At 37.6% G+C, this 25,161-nt stretch overlaps 1 protein-coding gene across 1 annotated transcript; it reads right to left on the bottom strand.

Annotated features, from left to right (window-relative positions):
* Nucleotides 1-1,042: 1,042 nt before the first annotated feature.
* On the bottom strand, nucleotides 1,043-23,915 carry LOC131860226 (uncharacterized). Its single transcript, XM_059214609.1, has 7 exons — nucleotides 23,768-23,915; nucleotides 22,148-22,603; nucleotides 21,911-22,010; nucleotides 2,389-2,561; nucleotides 1,933-2,194; nucleotides 1,638-1,770; nucleotides 1,043-1,372 (listed from the first exon to the last, which is right to left on the bottom strand). Exons 1-7 carry the CDS (start codon nucleotides 23,913-23,915, stop codon nucleotides 1,043-1,045), a joined length of 1,602 nt encoding a protein of 533 aa, XP_059070592.1.
* Between the last annotated feature and the right edge of the window lie 1,246 nt (nucleotides 23,916-25,161).

Genomic DNA, 25,161 nt, shown 5'->3' with positions numbered 1-25,161 from the left:
ATTAGCTATTATTTATAAATAAGGAACTGATGATAAACAATGCATGTAGGAAAGTGTATACACAGGGATGCTACATAGTGATTACTGAGCACAGATGGTTGAAGACCTATTTTGAATAACAGAGTATAGAGCCCAGTAGATGGACAAGATTAGTTCTATGTCTATGTTGTATTGAGCAAATAAGAATCTGCTTTAGCATTTTAGATGTGAAGTTGCAGATAGATTTTTATTACTGTTATTTTGGTAAGTGACAGAAAATCTCTTAATCGAGTGGACTTAACAGTCTTATTTGTAAAACCCTCTAGCAAGGTGACATTCTGATTGAGTGTTTGAAATCCTTTAACAAGGTCACTTCTAACAAGGTGAAGATCCTAACAGATATGAGGGAATCCCTTAACCGGGTCACATCTAGCAATGTGTTTGTAATTTTTAACAGGATTTTCTTTTAACCAAGCATACTCTAGAAGAGTATATTTCTTAGTGGGTCCAAAATCCCATAGTGGTATTTCCCTATTTGGGTTTCCACGTTAAATCTGGTGTTATGAGTGTTATGATGTTTGTATGCTTTTGAGTTTGCATGATTAGCATTTTTTGTTATATTATTGATGTATAGGTTATCGAGGTTGAATCTGATCTTTTTATGGAACATTAAGTCTGTATGATTCACCCCCCCTCTCATCTTATTAGTTTGGCATCTGTACTTAACATTAAGTATCAGAACTATCAGTACTTAAAGATACTCCATTACAGTCTGTTTGCACCAAAAATACTTCTTCCTCCTATAGAATTCCTTGATACATATAACTTATAGCCCTTACAAGCAACAATGATTGTTATTTTTGTAAATTTTCTAAAATCTTCTATCCTATATCCATGATAATTTTACATACAAAATGAATCACTATAAGTATGTGAATCAATAGGCATAGATGAAAGGACACACCCTTTCATTTTGCTAAACTAAAATCTAACTAGAACCTAACACTTAACTTCTTAACTGCTAAGATAACATAGGACAATTATAAAAGCATGAGAAAAAACTTCAATTCTTTGCATGCAGCCTCTTCCTGCATTTCCTGATGTGTTTCAGGTAGCCTTCATCTCTATATGTGACTGCATTAAATATGGTATCCCTGAGTGCTATCTCCATCTTAATTAGGTTCTCTAACCAGTCAAATGCTTCATTCATATCTAGGGTATCTTCTTGGGCGACACTAAGAGCTGCACTAAGTAAAGCCTTATATTTTGAGATCCATGCATTTTTATCCTTGATAATCCCTACATCATCAACCAAACTAGGAATCTCATTCTGGAAAACCTCCTCGCAATCCTGGAACTCTTCCTTCAACTCTTCCTTCAACTCTTTAGTATACTTCTCATGAATTTAAATTAATTATGTTATCCTTCTGACAGTATTTTCTTTTAATGCCTTATCCTGTAATAAAAAATTGAGTCCATCATGAATCCTTTGGTTAGAAACCAAATTATCCATGTTTTTTTGATACACACCCCAGAAATCATCCAAAACCTTTTCTAAATTTTCATATATCCTTGTCATGAACACGTAGGCATCATATGTCCTAATAGTTTTCATTTGCTTCTTCATCTTATTTTGTTCCAAGGCTAGATTCTCAAACTTCCTTTTTCCATTGGGTACTAGAATCATTGACTTGTGGTATTGGATCTCCTCTCCTTTTTAAAACTTCTTCATACAATGCTTTGTATTTATGCTTTCCAAAAAGTTCCCATTTCAACTGAGCCTTGTTAAACCTAGAAATGTCAATCCCTATATGTGTAGTGACTATAGGATCCACCTCTCCAACTTTCAACCTCATCATATGACCAAAAGCCTTATCTAAATCTATTATCTTAGGTCTCTTATTTGGAGGGTATAAGGCCCATAGCAACATTTCTTCCTCATTTGGATCATACCTTGATCCAATAAAAATATGTTTTACTCCTTGGATATCCAATTTCATGTCCCTATTATCCGCGTGCAGCAAAGAATCAAAATTAAATGAGGCACTCAAGTCCCAGCCTGGAAACAGAATTATACTAGCCTCCACTAGTAATTGCCTCCCCTTCTGTGGGGTCATATTCTCAACTTCTGCATTGATGTCTTCCTTCAACCTCCTCTTCATTTCTACTTCATTCTTAGGGGTAATATTTAGCACTGCTTCCCTTAATTTCTTACCTTTGAAATGATACAGGAATGTTTGAACTCTTGAGATTTTATGAATTGATCATCCAATACAAAAGTGGTGTGGTCAATCATTCTATCATCTATTTATGCATTCAAGATTGTAATTAATTTGTCATGTGCATTAGGCTCTTCTTCTCTATTGGGTACCTATAATTTTGATACAAATTCATTCTCCCCTGAGTCACTTTCTGCACGTTCCTCTTCTTCACCTTGGAGGTCCTCCAACCTTTGTTTTTTCTCCTGTAACCTTTTCTCCAAATCTTCCATCACATCAACCAATTCTTCCACTTCCTGATTTCTGCACTGATCTTCCATATTATCAATAAAATGGATATAACCTCTTAGGGCCTGCCTTTTCCTGCACATGTTTATATATCCCTCAGGATAATAATTCTAACTAGGTGTGTGTAACAACAAATTGTATTCATCTGCTAACTTTTTTTCAATGACTTCATAAGCCTTGGTTGATACAATCCTAAAATCTCCAAACTCCAAAGTCCTTAGTGAAAAAGCCTGCTTACATGCTTCCCCAAAATGATAAGCATTTGAAACACTAAGTTGCTTAACAATTTCTAAAAATGTAATACGATCAGGTGTCGGTTTAGGCAATACATATTGTGAACCCTCAAAACCGAACACCCTAACAAAAGTGAAATTGGCAAAGGAAAACCAATCACCCCAATTATGATTCACTTTCATGTTATGGTGCTCCAATGGCAGAAGAAAATTCTTAATGGTTTCCAAAAAGGATCCTCCAATAGTTTCATTGTACATCCTAAACAAGGGTTTGACGAAAAATTCTTCAAACCTCACATAGTGGGAACTCACATACCTAGAATCCCATAAAGAAACCCATACCTCCAAAGGTTTCTCATGTTCGTCCTTTCCAAACTAGTTTACTCTCAAACACTCTGGCCACAATCCTTTGAATTGACCATAAAACAATATGATACACATTAACAAAGAACAATGCTTGAAATGCTTGTCAAGACTATTCTTTAGGTTCAAAAAACCCTGATGCAATCTATCTGCCAGATATGTAGTGAAATCAAATGCTCTTGGCTCATGCCTCTAGATATCAGCTGCCAAAACCCATGGTCCCTCTCTTGCTACATCTAGAGCCTCGACTCCTCCCACCTTTCCACAAGACATGTAGGTATATTGGAAATATTTCTTGAAAATTTTAATATCGTAGGGCAACCTGTCCTCCTTTGTTAGCCTTCCCTTTTCAACCTTATGAAACCCCAAATTCCAATCCTGATATGTGGTATCCATCTTTCTATATTCCTCCTCCAAATAATTGAAAGATAGAGGCACCTCCGCCTTAGAATCCAAACCAAAGACTTCTTGAATCATTGTTGCTACAAAATGAATAAAAGCAGTCTCGTCGGGCAACAAGATGCATCTTTTGGAAACATCATAGTTTCTAGCCATGAGCTTGAGCAAGTCCATATTTACAAACATATTGGGGACTGTGAGTTTACATAGACTAGTTCTTGATGGGTTAGAGATAGGCATTGGGTCATTTATCCTTATGTAATGAAATAGGAACAATTCATGTCCTCTCACTCTAGTCCATACATCGCCAATCTCTTTGTATCTATTCCTCCCAAAGTCCCGATGTTACTAATTGCACTTTTTTGCTTATACCTCTAAGTTGGTTTTATCGGTATAGGTAATACCGATGGTTCCGCCTTTCGATTCTCCATGTCATTAGTGATCGGCCTAACTATTCCTGCATTATCCTGGTGCCACTCTCTTCTCTAATGGACCCGCCTTTAGTCTACTTCAGTCATTGGGCATTGGGATAGAGTTTTTCATCATTACAAGTCATGCTGATATCCTCATCGGCTATCAGTATAAAAAGTCTTACACTTCCTTGATAAGCTGATACATGCCAATAGAAAACACCCTCCTTCTGCCTCATCGGAACAAGCTATCCAGATGGTAAAACATTCCCAAGAGTGCACATCATGTTGAATATCATTTAAGTGTTCCAATGGGTCCGCCTTTTGATTTATTAGTAAATGTTATGCCAATAATCTTTCTTTTTCTTACCAATACTGTTTCATCGGGTCTACTTATGCCGATAATTGAAATTTTGCAATTTTGAACAAATGAGCCATCCACCATGAATATTAGTGATCCCAGCTATCCCATAGGGTCTGATACATACTAGAAAACAATCTTAGATTATACCATAATGACTTCTCCACTGATAAATGCTTCCATACTAGATTCCTTTTGTAGTCTATACTCAGTGCATGCCCTTAGTGTGCCCAAGGGATACCTTGACATTCCTGAAACAACTGATCCTTAGAGAGCTTTTACTCATGCTAATAAGGTTCATGTGCATGCAAACCAATAGTAAATGCTCATATGATAGGAAAAAGGCCTCCATATAGCACAAAATGTTTTGTAAAAATATGTGCTAAAAGTGGCTCTTTCTGGGGATGTATGTTCTCTTTAAGGACATATCAAAATTCTAGTTATCTCTGGAAAGCAGACCAAAATGAAAATTTAAAATAGAAAGCAAAAAGAAACTTAAACTATTATGATACAAAAATACTCCCTTCTCATCAAGAGAAGAAATGCTTAGGATACTGAGCATGAACCGAGAACTCCTGAACCTGACCATAAGTATCTTTCAAGTAGTAAGAGTTTTCTCCACTTTTTTCTAAAATGATGAAGGGTCCTAACCAAAGCGCATCGAATTTTCCATGTTTCCCTTTGTCCTGATCGTTGGCATTCCACTTTAACACTCATTCTCCTTCTTCAAATGACCTGTCATAGGATTTCTTGTCATGTAAAGCCTTTACCATCTATTGCCTCTGAATGTTTCTTTCCTGAGCTTCTTTTCTACATTCATCCAACTCAGCCAATGCCATCAATCTGTCCCCGATAAAGTTTACTTCTTCTGAAAACTCCTCTGTAATGAATTTATAAACTAAGAGCAAATTATTCAATGGTAATCATGCTTCTTTCCCATATACAAGCTCATATGGAGAAAATCCTATGGACTTCTTAACTGTCACTCTATCAACCCATACTGCTAATATCAATTTTGAATCCCAAGCTCTTTTATTATTACCCAACATCCTTTTGATAATCTTCAAGAAGTTTTTATTGCTTGATTCTGCTTGTCCATTTCCCTGAGGATGATAAGGTGATGAATAGGACAAAATGATGCCATAATTTTCACAGAAATCAAAGAGCTCACTGGATCTGAAACACATCCCATTATCTACCACAATCTTCTAAGGTACCCCAAATCTAGTAAGAATGTTTTCCAAAAGAAACTTTATCACAACTTTGCTGGTAGCTTGTCTCATGGGAATGGCTTCAACCCACTTAGTAAAATAATCAGTAGCCACCAAAATCCATTTATACCAACCATTAGATTTGTTTTCTATCTGAAGTCAATACCCCACATCTAGAATGGTTCATCTGTATGCACGGGTCTGAGAGGAATGACTCCATTATACTTGAGCTTCCCTGAAAACTTTTGACAAGCCTCACATTTTCTTATATAAGTATGACAATCCTTGAAAACTTGAGGCCACTAATAACTGGTATTAATAATTTTATGAGCAATAGTTTTAGCTGAGAAGTGGCATCCACATACACCTTCATGTAAATCTTTAAAACAACAGACGCTTGACACTCATCTAGACATAATAAAAGAACACCATCTCTATTTTTCCACTATAGATCTCCATTAAGTAATACATATCTAGATGTTTGAAGCTTTAAATTTTTCTTCTCACTGTCATTTAAATTATCCAAACATTTCATGTATTTCAAGTAATATACAATATTTGTATACCAAGGACACTTCTCAATGCTAATTTGTACATCTTCCAACTCTAGCTGATTTACTTGTGCTACTTCAAGATTGGATTCTGCCATCAATTTTACTAGACCATGACCTCTTACCAACTTTGTGATTTTTAGATCAATATTGAGTTCTTGGATCTGATTTATCCATCTGCATCTCCTTCTAGTAGTTTCTAATTGTCTGAAGATGTCTTTAACAACAACATTTGGTACATAGGCAATGACGGTGGCACCAACTAGATAGGGTCTACAAGATTTCACAACTTTCACAAGAGCATAAGCTTGTTTTTCATTTAAATCAAAATTCAATTCAGATGCTTACAATGTTTTGCTAAAAAATGCCAGTGGTTGTTCATGACCCTCATCATTCTTTTGTAACATGACAACAGCAATAGTATGGAATGATGGAAATGAAAACACTTGAAAAGGTTTAGAAAAATCAGGTGATTTTAATACAGGGGCTTCCTTGAATGCTCTTTTGATATTTACAAAGGCTTCAAGACCTTCATTAGTCCATTTTATTTCAGCAACCATTTTCAACTTTTTAGCAATAAGGTTTATGATTTCAGAGAAATTTGAAACAAATCTTCTTACAAAGTTGATTTGAGCAAAAAAAGATTGAATTGCTTTAACAGTTTTTGGGATTTGAATTTTATCAATAGAAGCAATGCTTTCTGGATCAATTCTCACACCATCTTTCGAAACAATATGACCTAACAATTTTCCTTCAGTAACCCCAAAATGACATTTTTTAGGATTCAAAGATATGTCATATTCTAATGCTCTAATAAAAATCTTTCCTAGATCATCACAATGATTTTATGCCTTTTTAGAATAAGCAGTCATATCATCCTGGTACACTGCCAAGATATAATCAATCATACCCTCAAAGGCCACCTCCATAGCCCTTTGGAATGTAGCTCCTACATTTTTAAGTCCAAAAGGCATCCTAGCATAGACATAGGTACCCCAAGGTGTAGTAAAAGCAATTTTGAACTTTTCTACTTACCTAACTTTGACTTTATTATAGGCTAAGAATCCATCCATCATAGATAACAATTCATTCCCTATGACTTTCTGCAAAAGAGCCTCCTTGTTAGGCAAAGCATAGTTATTTTTCAAGGATGAAACATTTAAATTTCTGAAATCCACACACAGTCTGATGTCACCATTCTTTTTTCTTAATGGGACCAAATTGGATACCCATGTTGAGTGCCTTATAGGCTCAATAATACCAGCATTCCTTATTTTCATCAGCTCCTCCTTCATCTTAGGAGCTAATTTAGCGTTTATCGACTTTTGTTTTTGTCTAAAAGGGTTTGCATCAGGCTTCAAAGGTATCTCATGCTAGAACAAATCTTCCATGTATGCTTTAAGGTCATCATATGACCAGGCGAAGACGTGCCTATTTCCTTAGCAGATTAATCAATTCTATTTTGATTTTTGGTGTGAGATTTTCTCCAATATATACTTCTCTTTGGTTTCTTTCACTTCCCAAGTTTATTTTTTCAACATCCTCACATCCTGCTAAATTAGGTCTGAAATTCACTACATCTTAATCATCAAACATTCTTGCAAGCTCTGTCAATTCTTTCGGAATTTTATTTGTTTTTAGCTGCAATACCTCTTGCCCAAGTATAGTTCCTTTGTCATACTTGTCTTCCACAAGTCCATTCCAATCAATCCATTGGTGCTCATATTGATCTTCACAAAATAAGAATTTTCGCAAATCCTTGTCATCATCAAAAACTTGCCAACTTTTTACATTGTCAGGCATTGATGGTCTGGTCTTGATTTCTACTTGGGTAATATCATCCAAAGGGATGTCATTATGATTGATATCCAAATTAGCCATGAATTTTGCCCAAATATTATTGGATCTTTCATTCCAATTGATGGAGGAAGCATCGAATAGTTCAATGCAATCCCAAATTTCATTCCTGTAGTTTCTTAATTTTTTTTGTTTTTGTAGCAAATTTGCCTCTAACTTGTGAAATGGCTAATTGTGAATCACCATAAACTATTAGTAACTTAATGCCATGTTTATTTTCTAGTTTAAGTCCTAATAAGAGGGCCTCATATTCAGCAACAATATTAGTAAACTCAAAAGTTAACAAGAAAGAGTATTTAATTTTTTTCCATTAGGTGAAATAAATACAACTCCTGCTCCATTTTCCTCCTTACTGCAAGCACCATCAAAATATAAATTCCAAATTAAATTTTCATTTTGTTTAACTATTTGTGTAACTTTATCGATTTATAAAGGTTTAGAAATACTTACTTGAAAGTTTTCCATATCAGAATGGCAAAAGCAAGTCACTTCATTAGGATCAACCTCTTCTACTAGATATGGAGATCTTGGTTCTCTTGGCATTATGTGAATCAATATGTGGACATATTGACATTGTATGCTATCCTTGATGTCAATATGTTGAAGAGGTGTGAACCGGCATATGTGAGAACTGGTATAACACTATGAACCAGCATTTGTGCTAAAGTGAAGTGGTGTGCTTGTTCAAGGTGAACCGGCATATTGTAATGGGAATCGGCACATGGAAGCATTGTATGACTACCGGTTGGTAGTCTCAACTTGAGGGTTTCCGGTTGATGTGCTTCAAGCCTGTATGGCACAACCGGTGACATTGTGTGATGAGTTAGCATTGTAATGAAGAACATATCATGTTTCCATGTCAGCATTGTGCACGTGAAGGATCTTGCATGAAGGAGATTGTTCCTATCTACCTCAGGAATGTGCAAAGTCTATAAAATGGTGATAACATGTGATGGGTTATTACCCACCATGAAACTGGTGAAAATCGATGATGGAGAATGTCTTGAGATTGGATCAAGACTGTTGCAATTAATGGAGTGTTCTCAATGGTCAGGATTGAACCATTTGAATTCCTTAACCTAACAGGTTTAAGGTTTAGGGTTTATGCTACTAACCTATCTGTTTTCCTATAAGGTCGATGTTGTGTCTCTTTCTGAGGTTGTTGGCAAAAGTTGTGTGTGTGTATCTAGGAGAAGGGATACATGATTCTTGCTAGACCAAAAGGAGAGAAGTGATACCTGCAGAGTGTAAATGCAGAAGGTGAAAAGGAGCTTAAGCAGATCTACATTGGCATTGAGTGCTATTACCAGATCATTGTAATACCTATTGAGCTCTAACCACCTCAATAGTTGGAAAATCCCTTAACATGGTAGCCTTAACCGGCTTGCTGAAAATCCTTTAACAGGGTAATTCAAAGCTACTGAGTTCAGAATCCTTTAGCTATTGAGTTCTTGAAATCCTCTAACAAGGTAACTTTTAATAGGGTTTAACCCTTAACCGGGCATTGTAGCCTTCCCTTAACCGGGTGATCTCTAACAGGATCGGTTCGTAGCAAAACCTTTTGTAATGTCTCTAACCAGACAAGGCTCCTAACAGAGTGGACTTCTAAAGAGTTCTAAAATAGCTTGTGGGTATTCATCCCCACCGTGGTTTTTCCCAGTTGGGTTTCCACGTGAAAAATATGTGTGTCATGTGTGAAGCTTTTATCTTGTGATGCTTTGCTATTGTCTGTCAAGCATATGATGGTTCTATGTTTTATGCCTATCAATAAAACATGTTGAACTAGTTGTTATTATGATCTGATGATAGATTACCTGTTTATGGATAAGGGTAAAATGGTAGTGTAGTCTCGAGTTGAGTGAAAAGCTAAGTGAGTAACCGGTTAATGCTTGTCTCAGACATTCTTAGCTTTACTAGTTGCACTTTGTTTCAAACTGGTGTCACTATCTGCCAGTCATTTGAAGTGTCTGCTGTCAAACTAGTTTAGGACTGTATTTTGGTATGTACTAATTGACCCCCCCCTCTCAGTACCGGTTTGGTACTATTCGTTCATCATTGAGTTATCAATTGGTATCAGAGCATCCTCCAGGTCCTCTGTATTATAAGCTTAACCGCTTGAGGTAAAGATCCCAGTCAAATGATGAAGAGGGAAGGTCCAAAGTTTAATAGAGAAAATTTCAGTATATGGAAAGATAGAATGAAGATATTCATCAGAAGCATGGGTGCTCAACATTGGAGCTATGTTGAGACTACCTATGTTGCTCCTACTGGTACCCTTATCGATGACCAAAAGAGAGAGATGCAGGAAAATGGGCAAGGCATGGAAGCCCTAATTAGTAATTTATCCAACATTGAGTTTATTGATGTTCAGGATAAGGTAAATCCCAAAGATGTATGGGATACTCTTGAAAATATCTATGGTGGTGATGAACATGTAAAACAGGCTAAGGAAGAAAGCCTTAAAGGGAAGTTTGAAGATATGTGGATGGTTGAAGGTGAGACCATTCAATAGTATGGAATAAGTATCAAAACTGTTGTTGGAGATATCAAGAGTGTAGGTGGTAAAATAGAAGATGCCACTGTGGTAAGTAAAGTTCTGAGATCCCTATTGCCAGTCTATGCAATAAGGGTTTCTGCTATTCAAGAGTTGAGATCAATAGACAAGACTAAGGTATCCTTAGACTCCATCATAGCAAAGTTGACAACCTATGAGCTAAATAGTTTTGATGGTAGTGTTCAAAAGACTGAATCAGCTTTTAAAGCTTCTGTTGTACCATCCAGAAAAGGAAAAGAAGCTAGCACTAGTGGTGAACCAAGACAAAGAAGAGAAATGGATGATGAGGAGATTCTGATGGCATTTGAAGATCTCCTTTCCAGGAAACTTCCAGAAGGAACTGGCAAATACAAAGGTAAGCTACCTTTGAAATGCTTTTCTTGCAACTGGATAGGACATATTGCGATAAACTGTCCTAATGGCAACAACAAGGACAAACTGGAAAGGTTCAAGAAATTCAAAGGAGGAAACTAGAGAAACTATTTTGTGTTAGTTGATGAAGGTGTCATAGATGAAGAATCAAAGGATGAAGAAAATGAAGATATTGTGTTTGTTGCTATCAAAGAAGATGTGTCAGATAAGAAGGCTCTTGTCTCTCGGTTTGATAATTCCAATGAGTGGATCATTGACAGTGGTTGTTCTCACCATATGACTGGTGACCGGAGCAAGTTTCTATCATTGGAGTAGTATGATGGTGGTGTGGTTCACTTTTCCAATGATGCACCATGCATGGTCAAAGGCAGAGGGTCCATCTCTCTGAATGGAAAGAGAAGTGCTGACAATGTGTATTGGTTTGATGGTCTTAGACACAACCTTCTGAGTGTTGCCCAATTGAATGACAGTGGCCTCACTCTAAAATTCAAGAATGGAGTTTGCAGAATCAAAGGAAAGAATGGTGAATTGGTGGCCACTAGCATGCAGACCAAAGGTAACCTATTTCATCTTAATGCAAATATAAGTACATGTCTTATGGCAAAATTTGATGATAGCTGGATATGGCATAGGAGACTCTGCCATGTAAACTTTGATAACATTGTGAAAGCTAGTAAGATCAAGGGAGTTAGAGGGTTGGTGGTGCTAAGAAAACCGGATAATACCTTGTGTAGAGAGTGTCAATTGGGGAAAATGTCTTCCTCAACCTTTAAAGGTAAATCTTTCATTGCTGACAACTTGCTTGATCTTGTGTGGTCCTATGAAAACTAGAAGTGTGCAAGGTGATAGGTACTTCATGATTCTCACTGATGACTGCTCAAGAATGATGTGGGTCACATTCTTGAAAGACAAGTCTGAAGCCTTTGTAAAGTTAAAAGCTTTCAGATCTTTAGTGGAGAAGGAAAGTGGTAAAAGGATCAAGTGCCTGAGAACTGATCAAGGAGGGGAATTCACTTCCAGTGAACTCAACAAGTACTGTGAAGAACATGGCATCAAGAGGCAATTGTCTGTCCCCCAGACTCCACAATAGAATGGCCTTGTAGAGAGGAATAACTAGACTATGGTTGAAGCAGCTAGAACCATGTTGATTCAAGGAAAGGTAGCTCACACCTTTTGGAGAGAAGCGGTGAGCACTGCAGTCTACACAATGAACCGAGTACTCATGAAGAAAGGTAAGGACAAAACTCCTTATGAGTATTGGACTGTTAAGACACCTGTGGTTAGCTACTTTAGAGTGTTTTGTAGAAAATGTTACATCAAGAGGAGTGAACACCAGAGCAAATTTGATGCAAAATGTGATGAGGGAATATTCCTTGGATATTCCACCAAGAGCAAAGCTCTCAAGTGTTTCAACAATAGAACTCAGAGAATTATGGAAAGAATCAATGTAAGAGTTGATGAAACCTCTTAGAAAACTAAGGAAACCGACAGTGAGCAAGTGGTAAACGAACCGGTTGCAACCTTCTAGGAACTGGTTGTCAGTCAACCGAGTTCCAGTAATAGTGTTCCTACACTGACAAATGTAGATGCTAATACTGATGGAGATGAGGATGAAGAAGAAAAGCAAGAGGAATCCATCAAGACCATTCCTCGGTATGTCAAGCTAAATCATGATCCTAATCAGATCATAGGAGATAAGGATGCAGGAATCTTTACAAGAAGAAAGGTCAGAGAAAACTCATGTATGATCTATGAATTTGAGCCTAAATCATTTAAAGAGGCACATAAAGTTGAAGACTAGATCAAGGCAATGGAAGAGGAACTTGACTAGATAGAGGAAAATGGTACATGGTCTTTGGTACCAAGACCAGAGCATAAAAATGTCATTGGTACCAAATGTGTCTTCAGAAATAAGCTGAATGAGGATGGCACAGTGATTAGAAAAAAAGCTAGATTGGTATGCAAAGGATATGCTCAAGAAGAAGGAGAAGACTATGGAGAAACCTTTGCTCCTGTAGCTAGATTGGAAGGGGTCTGTATGCTTCTTGCATATGTAGTTTTTAAAGGTTTCAAAGTATATCAAATAGATGTAAAATCTGCATTCCTAAATGGTGTACTTGAAGAGGAGGTGTATATTGAGCAACCAGATGGGTTTTCCCTATCTAAAGACAGTGACATGGTATGTAGGCTACATAAAGCCCTATATGGACTAAAGCAGGCACCTAGGGCATGGTATGAATGTCTGCATTCCCATCTTGTGAAGATTGGATTTGAAAGAACATGTGAAGATAGCAATATCTACTTGAAGTCTGAAGGAGATCAGATCTTGATCTGTGAGGTATTTGTTGATGACATTATCTTTGGTGGAGATGAGATGAAGAAAAAGTTTGAAATGTCACTCATAGGGGAGATTAAGTTCTTCATTGGACTGCAGATCCAGTAGATGAAGGATGGAATCTTTATCACTCAGTCCAAATATGTCAAAGAAGTGTTGAAGACTTTTGGCATGGAAGATAGAAAACCGGTTGGTACACCGATGGTGACTGGTTGTAAACTATCTAAAGAGGATGACTCAGCATTGGTTGATGAAAATGAATATCGATCAATGATTGGTAAATTCCATTATGTAGTGCATAGTAGACCGAATATTGCACATGTAGTTGGCATTAGTGCAAGGTTCCAGAAAAGTCCAAGAGAATCCCACTTGGTTGCAGTCAAGCAGACTCTTAGGTATCTGAAGGGAACTGTTGACTATGGATTGTGGTATCCATACAACAAGGATTTCAACTTGAAAGTGTTCACAGATGCTGATTGGGCTGATAATGTAGATGACCAGAAGAGCACAACCAGTGGTGCATTCTTCCTCGGTGGTAGACTAGTCTCATGGATGAGTAAGAAGCAGAGTTGTATCTCTCAGTCTATAGCGGAAGCAGAGTATGTTGCAGCTTTCATGAGCTGCACTCAAACAATTTCCATGAAGCATGTATTGAATGGCTTCAAAGTTCCTGTATCTGAACCGGTAAGTATATTTTGTGACAATACTAGTGCAATTAATATTTCCAAGAATCCGGTTTTACATTCTAGAACCAAGAAATTTGAGCTTAAGTATCATTTCTTAAGGGAAAAGGTTCAGAACAAAGAGATTGCACTGGAACATGTTTCTAGTAAGGTGCAATTAGCAGACATATTCACCAAGCCTCTCCCAAAGACTACATTTATATACTTAAGAGGTGAATTAGGGGTACTGCCCCTTTAGGAGGTGAACGAAAGGTATATGCTCCACATCAGTCATGTATTGCATAGTCAAATATTTCTTCAGGATTGATGTGTTGAAGGATGCTACTTCTTAGGGGGATCAGCATAATGGAATAGGGAAGCTTGTGCCTCCACTTTGGCATTGATGTCAAAGGGGGAGAAGATGTGAAGCGGAGAAGATATCTCCAAAAATTGGGGGAGAAGATGTGAAGCGGAGAGATGTCTTTGTATATTGCCATCAATGCCAAAGGGGGAGATTTTTGGCATTATGTGAACCGGTATGTGGACATAATGACATTGTATGTTGTCATTGATGTCAATATGTTGAAGAGGTGTGAACCGGCATATGTGAGAATCGGTATAACATTGTGAACCGACATTTGTGCCAAAGTGAAGTGGTGTGCTTGTTCAAGGTGAACCGACACATGGAAGTGTTGTATGACTACCAGTTGTTAGTCTCAACGTCAGGGTTTTTGGTTGATGTGCTTCAAGCCTGTATGGCTCAACTAGTGACATTGTGTGATGAGTTAGCATTATAATGAAGAACAGATCATGTTGCCATGTTAGCCTTGTGCACGTGAAGGATATTGCATGAAGGAGATTGTTCCTATCTACCTCAAAAATGTGTGAAGTCTGTAAAACGGTGATTATGTGTGATGGGTTATCAGCCGCCATGAAATTGGTGAAAATGGATGATGGAGAATGTCTTGAGATTGGATCAAGACTGTTGCAATTAATGGAGTGTTCTCAATGGTTAGGATTGAATTGTTTGAATTCCTTAACCTAACAGGTTTAGGGTTTAGGATTTATGCTACTGACCTATCTGTATTCCTATAAGGTTGATGTTGTGTCTCTTTCTGAGGTTGTTAGCAAAAGTTGTTTGTGTGTATCCAAGAGAAGGGATACGTGATTCTTGCTAGACCAAAAGGAGAGAAGTGATACCTGCAAAGTGTAAGTGCAGAAGGTGAAGAGGAGTTTAAGTAGTTCTGCATTGGCATTGAGTGTTGTTACCAGTTCATTGTAATACCTATTGATCTCTAACCTCCTCAACAGTTGGAAAATCCCTTAATAGGGTAGCCTTAACCGGCTTGCTGAAAATCCTTTAACAGGGTAATTCAAAACTACTAAGTTCGGAATCCTTTAGCTATTGAGTCTTGAAATCCTCTAACAAGGTAACTTTTAATAGGGTTTAACCCTTAACTAGGTATTGTAGCAATCCCTTAACCAGGTAATCTCTAATAGGATCGGTTCCTAACATAACCTTTTGTAATGTCTCTAACTAGACAAGGCTCCTAATAGAGCGGATTTCTAAAGAGTTCTAAAATAGCTTGTGGGTATTCATCCCCACCATGGTTTTTCTCAGTTGGGTTTCCACGTGAAAAATATGTGTGTCATCTGTGATGCTTTTATCTTGTGATGCTTTGCTATTATCTGTCAAGCATATGATGGTTCTATGTTTTATGCATGTCAATAAAACATGTTGAACTAGCTGTTATTATGATCTGATGATAGATTACCTATTTATGCATAAGGGTGAAATGGGAGTGTAGTCTCGAGTTGAGTGAAAAGCTAAGTTAGTAACTAGTTAATGCTTGTCTCAGACATTCTTAGCTTTACTAGTTGGACTCTATTTCAAACCGGTGTCACTGCCAGTCATTTGAAGTGTCTGCTGTCAAACCGATTTAGGACTGTATTTTTTTCTATACTGATTCACCCCCCCTCTCAGTACCGGTTTGGTACTATTCACTCATCATTGAGTTATCAATTGGTATTGGAGCATCCTCCAGGTCCTCTATGTTATAAGCTTAACTTCTTGAGGCAAAGATCCCAGTCAAATGATGAAGAGGGAAGGTCCAAAGTTTAACAGAGAAAATTTTAGTATATGGAAAGATAGAATGAAGATATTCATTAGAAGCATGGGTGCTCAACACTGGAGCTATGTTGAGACTACCTATGTTGCTCCTATCGGTACCCTTACTAATGACCAAAACAGAGAGATGCAGGAGAATGGGCAACTCATGGAAGCCCTAATTAGTAGTTTATTCGACATTGATTTTATTGATGTTTAGGATTTGGGAAATCCCAAAGAGGTATGGGATACTCTTGAAAAAATCTATGGCGGTGATGAACATGTAAAACAGGCTAAGGAAGAAAGCCTTAGAGGGAAGTTTGAAGATATGCAGATTCTTGAAGGTGAGACCATTCAATAGTATGGAATAAGGATCAAAACTGTTATTTGAGATATCAAGAGTGCAGGTGGTAAAATGGAAGATGCCACTGTGGTAAGCAAAGTAGTGAGATCCCTATTGCCAGTCTATGCAATAAGGGTTTCTGCTATTCAAGAGTTGAGATCAATAGACAAGACTAAGGTATCCTTAGACTCCATCATAGCAAAGTTGACAACCTATGAGCTAAATAGTTTTGATGGCAGTGTTCAAAAGACTGAATCAGCTTTTAAAGCTTCTGCTGTACCATCCAGAAAAGGAAAAGAAGCTAGCACTAGTGGTGAACCAAGACAAAGAAGAGAAATGGATGATGAGGAGATTCTGATGGCATTTGAAGCTCTCCTTTCTAGGAAACTTCCAGAAGAAACCGACAAATATAAAGGTAAGCTACCTTTGAAATGCTTTTCTTGCAATCGGATAAGACATATTGCGGTAAACTGTCCTAATGGTTACAACAAGGACAAACTGGAAAGGTTCAAGAACTTCAAAGGAGGAAACCAGAGAAATTGTTTTGTGTCAATTGATGAAGGTGTCATAGATGAAGAATCAGAGGATGAAGAAAATGAAGATATTGTGTTTGTTGCTGTCAAAGAAGATGTGTCAGATAAGAAGGCTCTTGTCTCCCGGTTTGATAATTCCAATGAGTGGATCATTGACAGTGGCTATTCTCACCATATGACTGGTGACCGGAGAAAGTTTCTATCATTGGAGGAGTATGATGGTGGTGTGGTTTGCTTTTCCAATGATGCACCATGCATGGTCAAAGGCAGAGGGTCCATCTCTCTGAATGGAAAGAGTAGTGCTGACAATGTGTATTAGGTTGATGGTCTTAGACACAACCTTCTAAGTGTTGCCCAACTGAATGACAGTGGCCTCACTCTGAAATTCAAGAATGAAGTTTGCAGAATCAAAGGAAAGAATGGGGAAATGGTGGCCACCGCCATGCAGACGAAAGGTAACCTATTTCATCTAAATGTAAATATAAGTAAATGTCTTATGGCAAACGATAGTCTACCATGTAAACTTTGATAACATCGTGAAAGCTTGTAAGATCAAGGCAGTTAGAGGGTTGACGGTGCTAAGCAAACTGGATAATACCTTGTGTAGAGAGTGTCAATTGGGGAAAATGTCTTCCTCAACCTTTAAAGGTAAATCTTTCACTGCTGACAACTTGCTTGATCTTGTGCATACTGATTTGTGTGGTCCTATGAAAACTAGAATTATGTAGGGTGATAGGTACTTCATGATTCTCACTAATGACTGCTCAAGAGTGATGTGGGTCACATTCTTGAAAGACAAGTCTAAAGACTTTGTAAAGTTAAAAGCTTTCAGAGCTTTAGTGGAGAAGGAAAGTGGTAAAAGGATCAAGTGCCTGAGAACTGATCAAGGAGGGGAATTCACTTCCGGCAAACTCAACAAGTATTGTGAAGAACATGGAATCAAGAAGCAATTGTTTTCTCCCTGGACTCCACAACAAAATGGCCTAGCAGACAGGAATAACCGGACTGTGGTTGAAGCAGCTAGAACCATGTTGATTCAAGGAAAGGTAGTTCACACCTTTTGGAGAGAAGCGATGAGCACTGCAGTCTACACAATGAACCGGGTACTCATGAAGCAAGGTAAGGATAAAACTCCTTATGAGTATTGGACCAATAAGACACCTATGGTTAACTACTTTAGAGTGTTTGGCAGAAAATGTTACATCAAGAGGAGTGAACACCAGAGCAAATTTGATGCGAAATGTGATGAGGGAATATTCCTTGGATATTCCACCAAGAGCAAAGCTCTCAAGTGTTTCAACAATAGAACTCAGAGAATTATGGAAAGCATCAACGTAAGAGTTGATGAAACATCTAAGAAAACTGAGGAAACCGGCAGTGAGCAAGCAGTAAATGAACCGGTTGCAACCTTCTAGGAACTGGTTGTCAGTCAACCGAGTTCCAGTAATAGTGTTCCTACACTAGCAAATGTAGATGCTAATACTGATGGAGATGAGGATGAAGAAGAAAAGCAAGAGGAATCCATCAGGACCATTCCTCGGTATGTCAAGCTGAATCATGATCCTAATCAGATCATAGGAGATAAGGATGCAGGAATCCTTACAAGAAGAAAGGTCAGAGAAAACTCATGTATGATCTATGAATTTGAGCCTAAATCATTTTAAGAGGCACATAAAGATGAAGAATGGATCAAGGCAATGGAAGAGGAACTTGACCAGATAGAGAAAAATGGTACATGGTCTTTGGTACCCAGACCAGAGCATAAAAATGTCATTGGTACCAAATGGGTCTTCAGAAATAAGTTGAATTAGGATGGAACAGTGATTAGAAAGAAAGCCAGATTGGTATGCAAAGGATATGCTCAAGAAGAAGGAGAAGACTATGGAGAAACCTTTGCTCTTGTAGCCAGATTGGAAGGGGTCCATATGCTTCTTGTATATGCAGCTTTTAAAGGTTTCAAAGTATATCAAATGGATGTAAAATCTACATTCCTAAATGGTGTACTTGAAGAGGAGGTGTATATTGAGCAACCAGATGGGTTTTCCCTATCTGAAGACAGTGACATGGTATGTAGGCTACATAAAGTGCTATATGGACTAAAGCAGGAACCTAGGGCATGGTATGAACATCTGCATTCCCATCTTGTAAAGATTGTATTTGAAAGAACAAGTGAAGATAGAAATATCTACTTGAAGTCTGAAGGAGATCAGATCCTGATCTGTGAGGTATTTGTTGATGACATTATCTTTGGTGGAGATGACAAGATGAGTCATGAATTTGCAGATGCGATGAAGAAAGAGTTTGAAATATCACTCATAGGGGAGATTAAGTTCTTCATTGGACTTTAGATCCAGTAGATGAAGGATGAAATATTTATCACTCAGTCCAAATATGTCAAAAAAGTGTTGAAGACTTTTGGCATGGAAGATAGAAAACCGGTTGGTACACTGATGGTGACCAGTTGTAAACTATCCAAAGAGGATGACTCAGCATTGGTTGATGAAAAGGAATACCGATCAATGATTGGTAAATTGCATTATGTAGTGCATAGCAGATCGGATATTGCACATAGAATCCCAAGAGAATCCCACTTGGTTGTAGTCAAGCGGATTCTTAGGTATCTGAAGGGAACTATTGACTATGGATTGTGGTCTCCATACAGCAAGGATTTCAACTTGAAAGTGTTCACAGATTCTGATTGGGCTGGTAATGTAGATGACCGGAAGAGCACAACCAGTGGTGCATTCTTCCTCGGTGGTAGACTAGTCTCATGGATGAGTAAGAAGCAGAGTTGTATCTCTTAGTCTATAGCGGAAGTAGAGAATGTTGCAGCTTTCATGAACTGCACTCAGATAATTTCCATGAAGCATGTATTGAATGGCTTCAAAGTTCCTATATCTGAACTGGTAAGTATATTTTGTGACAATACTAGTGCAATTAATATCTCCAAGAGTCTAGTTTTATATTCTAGAACCAAGCACTTTTAGCCTAAGTATCATTTCTTAAGGGAAAAGGTTCAGAACAAAGAGATTGTACTGGAACATGTTTCCAGTAAGGAGTAGTTGGCAAACATATTCACCAAGCCTCTCCTAGAGACTACATCTATATACTTAAGAGGTGAATTAGGGGTACTACCCCTTCAGGAGGTGAACTAAAGGTATATGCTACACATCAGTCATGTATTGCATAGTCAAATCTTTCTTCAGGATTAATGTGTTGAAGGATGCTACTCCTCAGGGGGAGTAGCATAATGGAATAGGGAAGCTTGTGCCTCTACTTTGGCATTGATGTCAAGGGGGGAGAAGATGTACAACGGAGAAGATATCTGTAGAAATTGGGGGAGAAGATGTGAAGCAGAGAGATATCTTTGTATATTGCCATCAATGCCAAAGGGGGAGATTGTTGGCATTATGTGAACCAGTATGTTGACATAATGACATTGTATGTTGTCATTGATGTTAATATGTTGAAGAGGTGTGAACCAGCATATGTGAGAACCGGTATAACACTGTGAACCGGTATTTGTGCCAAAGTGAAGTGGTGTGCTTGTTCAAGGTGAACCAGCATATGGTTATGGGAACCGGCACATGGAAGCATTGTATGACTACTGGTTGGTAGTCTCAACTTTAGGGTTTCTGGTTGATGTGCTTCAAGCCTATATGGCTCAACCAGTGACATTGTGTGATGAGCTAGCAATGTAATGAAGAACAGATCATGTTGCCACATCAGCCTTGTGCGCGTGAAGGATCTTGCATGAAGGAGATTATTCCTATCTACCTCAGGAATGTGTGAAGTATGTAAAATGGTGATAACATGTGATGGGTTATCAGTCACCATGAAATTGATAAAAATGGATGATGGAGAATGTCTTGAGATTGGATCAAGACTATTGCAATTAATGGAGTGTTCTCAATGGTCAGGATTGAACCATTTGAATTCCTTAACCTAACAGGTTTAGGGTTTAGGGTTTATGCTACCGACCTATCTGTTTTCCTATAAGGTTGATGTTGTGTCTCTTTCTAAGGTTGTTGGAAAAATTTGTGTGTGTGTATCCAAGAGAAGGGATATGTGATTCTTGCAAGACCAAAAGAAGAGAAGTGATACCTGCAGAGTGTAAGTGCAAAAGGTGAAGAGCTTAAGCGGATCTACATTGGTATTGAGTGCTGTTACCAGATCATTGTAATACCTATTGATCTCTAACCACTTCAATAGTTGGAAAATCCCTTAACAGGGTAGCCTCAACTGACTTGCTAAAAATCCTTTAACAGGGTAATTCAAAGCTACTGAGTTCGGAATCCTTTAGCTATTGAGTTCTTGAAATCCTCTAACAAGGTAACTTTTAACAGGGTTTAACCCTTAACCGGGTATTGTAGCCATCCCTTAACTAGATGATCTCTAACAGAATCAGTTCCTAGCAAAACCTTTTGTAATGTCTCTAACTGGACAAGGCTCCTAATAGAGTGGACTTCTAAAGAGTTCTGAAACATCTTGTGGGTATTCATCACCACCGTGGTTTTTCCCAGTTGGGTTTCCACATGAAAAATATGGGTGTCATGTGTGATGCTTTTCTATTGTCTATCAAGCATCTGATGGTTCTATGTTTTATGCTTGTGAATAAAACATGTTGAACTAGCTGTTATTATGATCTGATGATAGATTACCTATCTATGCATAAGGGTGAAATGGTAGTGTAGTCTCAAGTTGAGTGAAAAGTTAAGTGAGTAACCGTTTAATGCTTGTCTCAGACATTCTTAGCTTTACTAGTTGGACTCTATTTCAAACCATTGTCAATGTCTGCCAATCATTTGAAGTGTCTGTTGTTAAACTGATTTAGGACTGTATTTTTGTCTATACTAATTCACCCCCCCTCTCAATACTGATTTGGTACTATTCACTCATCATTGAGTTATCAGGTTCTATGTTTATCCTCTCCGTTGTCCCTTCTACTAGAATAGTAGCATATGACAAGTCAAGCTGAACATGTCCACCTACTAAGTTGGACGACTATCTAAACAACAACATCCCATAGTTTGTAGGCACTTGTACAACTATGATATATATTTGTATGCAGTGTTTGGGTAGGCTGGGAATCTGAACTCAACATCCTTCGTGATTCCTACTACAGGAACTAACCTTTTGTCCATGACATAGAACTTACCATAAGGTGTGTCAACATGCATTCCCAACTCTTTCATCACATCTTTTGGCATGATATTTACTGCTGCTCCTGTGTCTATCATGCAATTTTTCAGCATTTTTCATTTATCAACAGTGTTAGATAAAAAGGATCTACCTGTGTGAGATTTATGGTAACAAATGTGCCAAGATATACCATGGGAGGATCTTCCTTTGATTTAGGATCTTACCTACTCATTTCTCCAACATTAGATATAATTTTTAAAGCCTCATTTTTGTAATCTGGAAATTTTATTACTTCTAGCAAAGGCATAGATATCTTCACCTGGGATAGTGCTTGAGACATGAATGAGTTACAATTTGAATTGGGCTTACTCACTTGTTTCTTCACTACAGGCTTAATGAGCTTTGGCATTTCCATTTTTTTAGTCTTTTCTGGTTTTGTCCCTTTCTTGGCACCTACATCCTTACTCTTGGCTGCGTTATTATTGGTCCTACCAGATTTTGTGACCTTGGCAAAAATACTTGTTGCCTTTCCCTGCTCATTGTTGACATTCCTATTCCTCAACTGGTAATTTCTATTCACTTGCTCTACAACTACAATAGTGAAAGCTTTCTTCTCTTCTTTAGTCAAGTTTCTCAAAGAAGACACTGCTTTCTCCTGAAACAATTTTCTCAAAGCAGGGATATCTTCATCATCATTAGAAAAAACCTGTTGTATGCTATATTGAAAACTCTCTCTTCTTTGATGCACATCAAAATATTCTTCTTCTTCAGATAAATCCTCATTTCTTCACCAATATGGATTAGACGAAAGGGCATTCACAGTTGGTTCATAATGCTCTATTTGATCTTCCTCTTCTATCAAGCCATGAGCAATCATACATTGTTCTACAAGATGAGGCAGATTAAATACATCACACCATGGATACTCATCTACAAAATTTGTGGCTTTCTTTAATGGATCAGGAGTCTCTTTGTTTTTGTTAGGTTTTGCTGGTTTTTCATCCTTCCAATTTGTGTTATATGTCATGTCATGCAAACTTGGCCTATTGTAATTTATTTTCTTATTGTTTCTATATGGTGACCTTTCATTTGGATTTTGCTTGCTCTTTAGGTCTTTAAGCATGTCCATGATCTAAGTAAGATCATCTTTCTTGGGAACCCTAGAGTTGTGCAACTTTGGATCATCTCTCTTAGCAACCTTCCCATCCACCTTCCTATTATTCTCAATTGTAGCAACTATCTTGAATGCTTGCTATAAAGTATGAGGTCTATGAGACAAAATCTCATAATGAGTTCTGCTGTCAAAACCCAAATAAAAGTTAATCAGAAATGAATGAACAAGTCTGACATCTTTGGGTATTCTATTTAATAATTTATTAAATCTTTTATTAAATTCAGCAACTGATTCATTTTGATTCTTCCTTATACTTGTCAATTCATGGGATGCAAATGAAGGATCACTTTGATCTCCAAATTCTTTCAAGAACAACGTTATAGATTCTTGCCAGCTATAAATACATTTATCAGGAAGGCTTCTATACCATTCTCCTGCATCCTCTATCAAAGATTGAACAAACAATTTCATGAATACATCTTTATGAGGAACCTCAAATTCTTCAATGATATTTTTTACATTAACTACATGTTGTTCTGCTGAATCAATTCCATTTCCTGAGAATTTGGGGATATCTAATCTTAAATCATTAGTGATCTGATTTGGATAACACACAATGCCAGTGAAATCCAACTGTGTGTATCTTTCAATGATTAGAGGCCATCTGCCAACATGATGGTTGTTTTGATTGTTCATACTTCCTCTATTGAATCGGCCATTGTTGCCATAATTACCATTATTCCCATTATTTCCACCACCACTATTATTGTCATTATTATTACCATTATTATTGTTCCTAACTCCACCATTTCCACTTCCATAATTGCCATTATTACCTCTATTATGTCCATTATTTTGATTACTGCCATACCCATTACCCATTACTTACTACATGGTTACCCCTATTTGTGTTATTGCAATTCCCATCATTTCCCCCATCTCCATTCCTTCTTCCATCCTCCTTCCTTTCTTCACTTTGATCCCTATGCATATCCCTCCATCTTCTACTTTCATTTACCAACGAGTTATCATAAGTTACAAAAGGCTAGTCTATTCTTCTCATATGAGGGGGACTATACTTTGGAACTACTTGTCTACTTGTTTCACCCCTCTCTTCTTCTATCTTGTTTATCTTGGGGCTTGAAATAATATTTCTCTATTCCAAGTTTCTGCAACACCCAATCTGGCTGTCTTTTAAGTTCCCTCGCCATCTTGGCATCATCTGCATTCATATCAGACATTCTAAGAATAAGTTCATCCCACTATTTTGCTTCATGTTCCTCGGGAGTCATGATCTCATCATGGCTATGTCTATTATCTTTTACACTTATTTTAGAGAAAGGATTTTCCTCTCTATTCTCAGATTTGCCAGTAGATGAAGAATCTTCCTCCCTACTAGGAAATCTCTTATATCCTTCAAAGGCCATGTTTGATTTCTTCTCTTTGTTCCTTTTCTTGGGACCCAACTGAACAAGATCTTCTTGTCCTTTGTGCAGAGACCTCCTCCCCTGCATCAATTTTATTGATAGATGTCTAGGGGTTTCTCTTATCTTCTCAAAATACCAACTATTCTTCATGTATTGAAATGTAGGGTCGCCACCTCCTAAGAAGAAAATATTACCAACTTAACTAATCTTCTGGGATCCTCCCTCCAATAGAGTCTATAACAAACCACCAGAGATTCTAAAAAATTTGTATAACAACTCCCCAGCAGAGTTGCCAATCTGTTGGTTCCCAAAACCACAGATTGGAAAACTTAAGGGTTTGCCAGATCCTCAACTACTCCAATTAGCTTTGGCCAACTAATAAGGATGGTCGAAGACCAAATCCCTCTGCACTTAAGGCTCCACTGAACCTAGGTGGGTATACCTTTCTCAATCAGGAACTAAGAGATTATTTAGAGTGGGTTTAAACTTTATGATTAGCAAATGCAAAATTGGCAAATGATTATTTTGCAATTATGCTTTATTATGTGCTTTAAGTGAATACCTTTTGAAAAGAAATGAAAATTATTATGATTGTATTTTGAGAATAAAATGCTTTCAGTGTTTAAAAGAAATATGCAAAGATCAGTTCATATAGGGCTTGGGAAGAATTTTTCTCTATTAAGGGCCTTAAATGCATAACA

The sequence above is a fragment of the Cryptomeria japonica genome, chromosome 11 (assembly GCF_030272615.1).
Source record: "Cryptomeria japonica chromosome 11, Sugi_1.0, whole genome shotgun sequence".
In the NCBI taxonomy this organism is placed as follows: Eukaryota; Viridiplantae; Streptophyta; class Pinopsida; order Cupressales; family Cupressaceae; genus Cryptomeria; species Cryptomeria japonica.
Note: the sequence above shows the minus strand (reverse complement) of the source record. Positions and strands in the feature narration are given on the sequence as shown.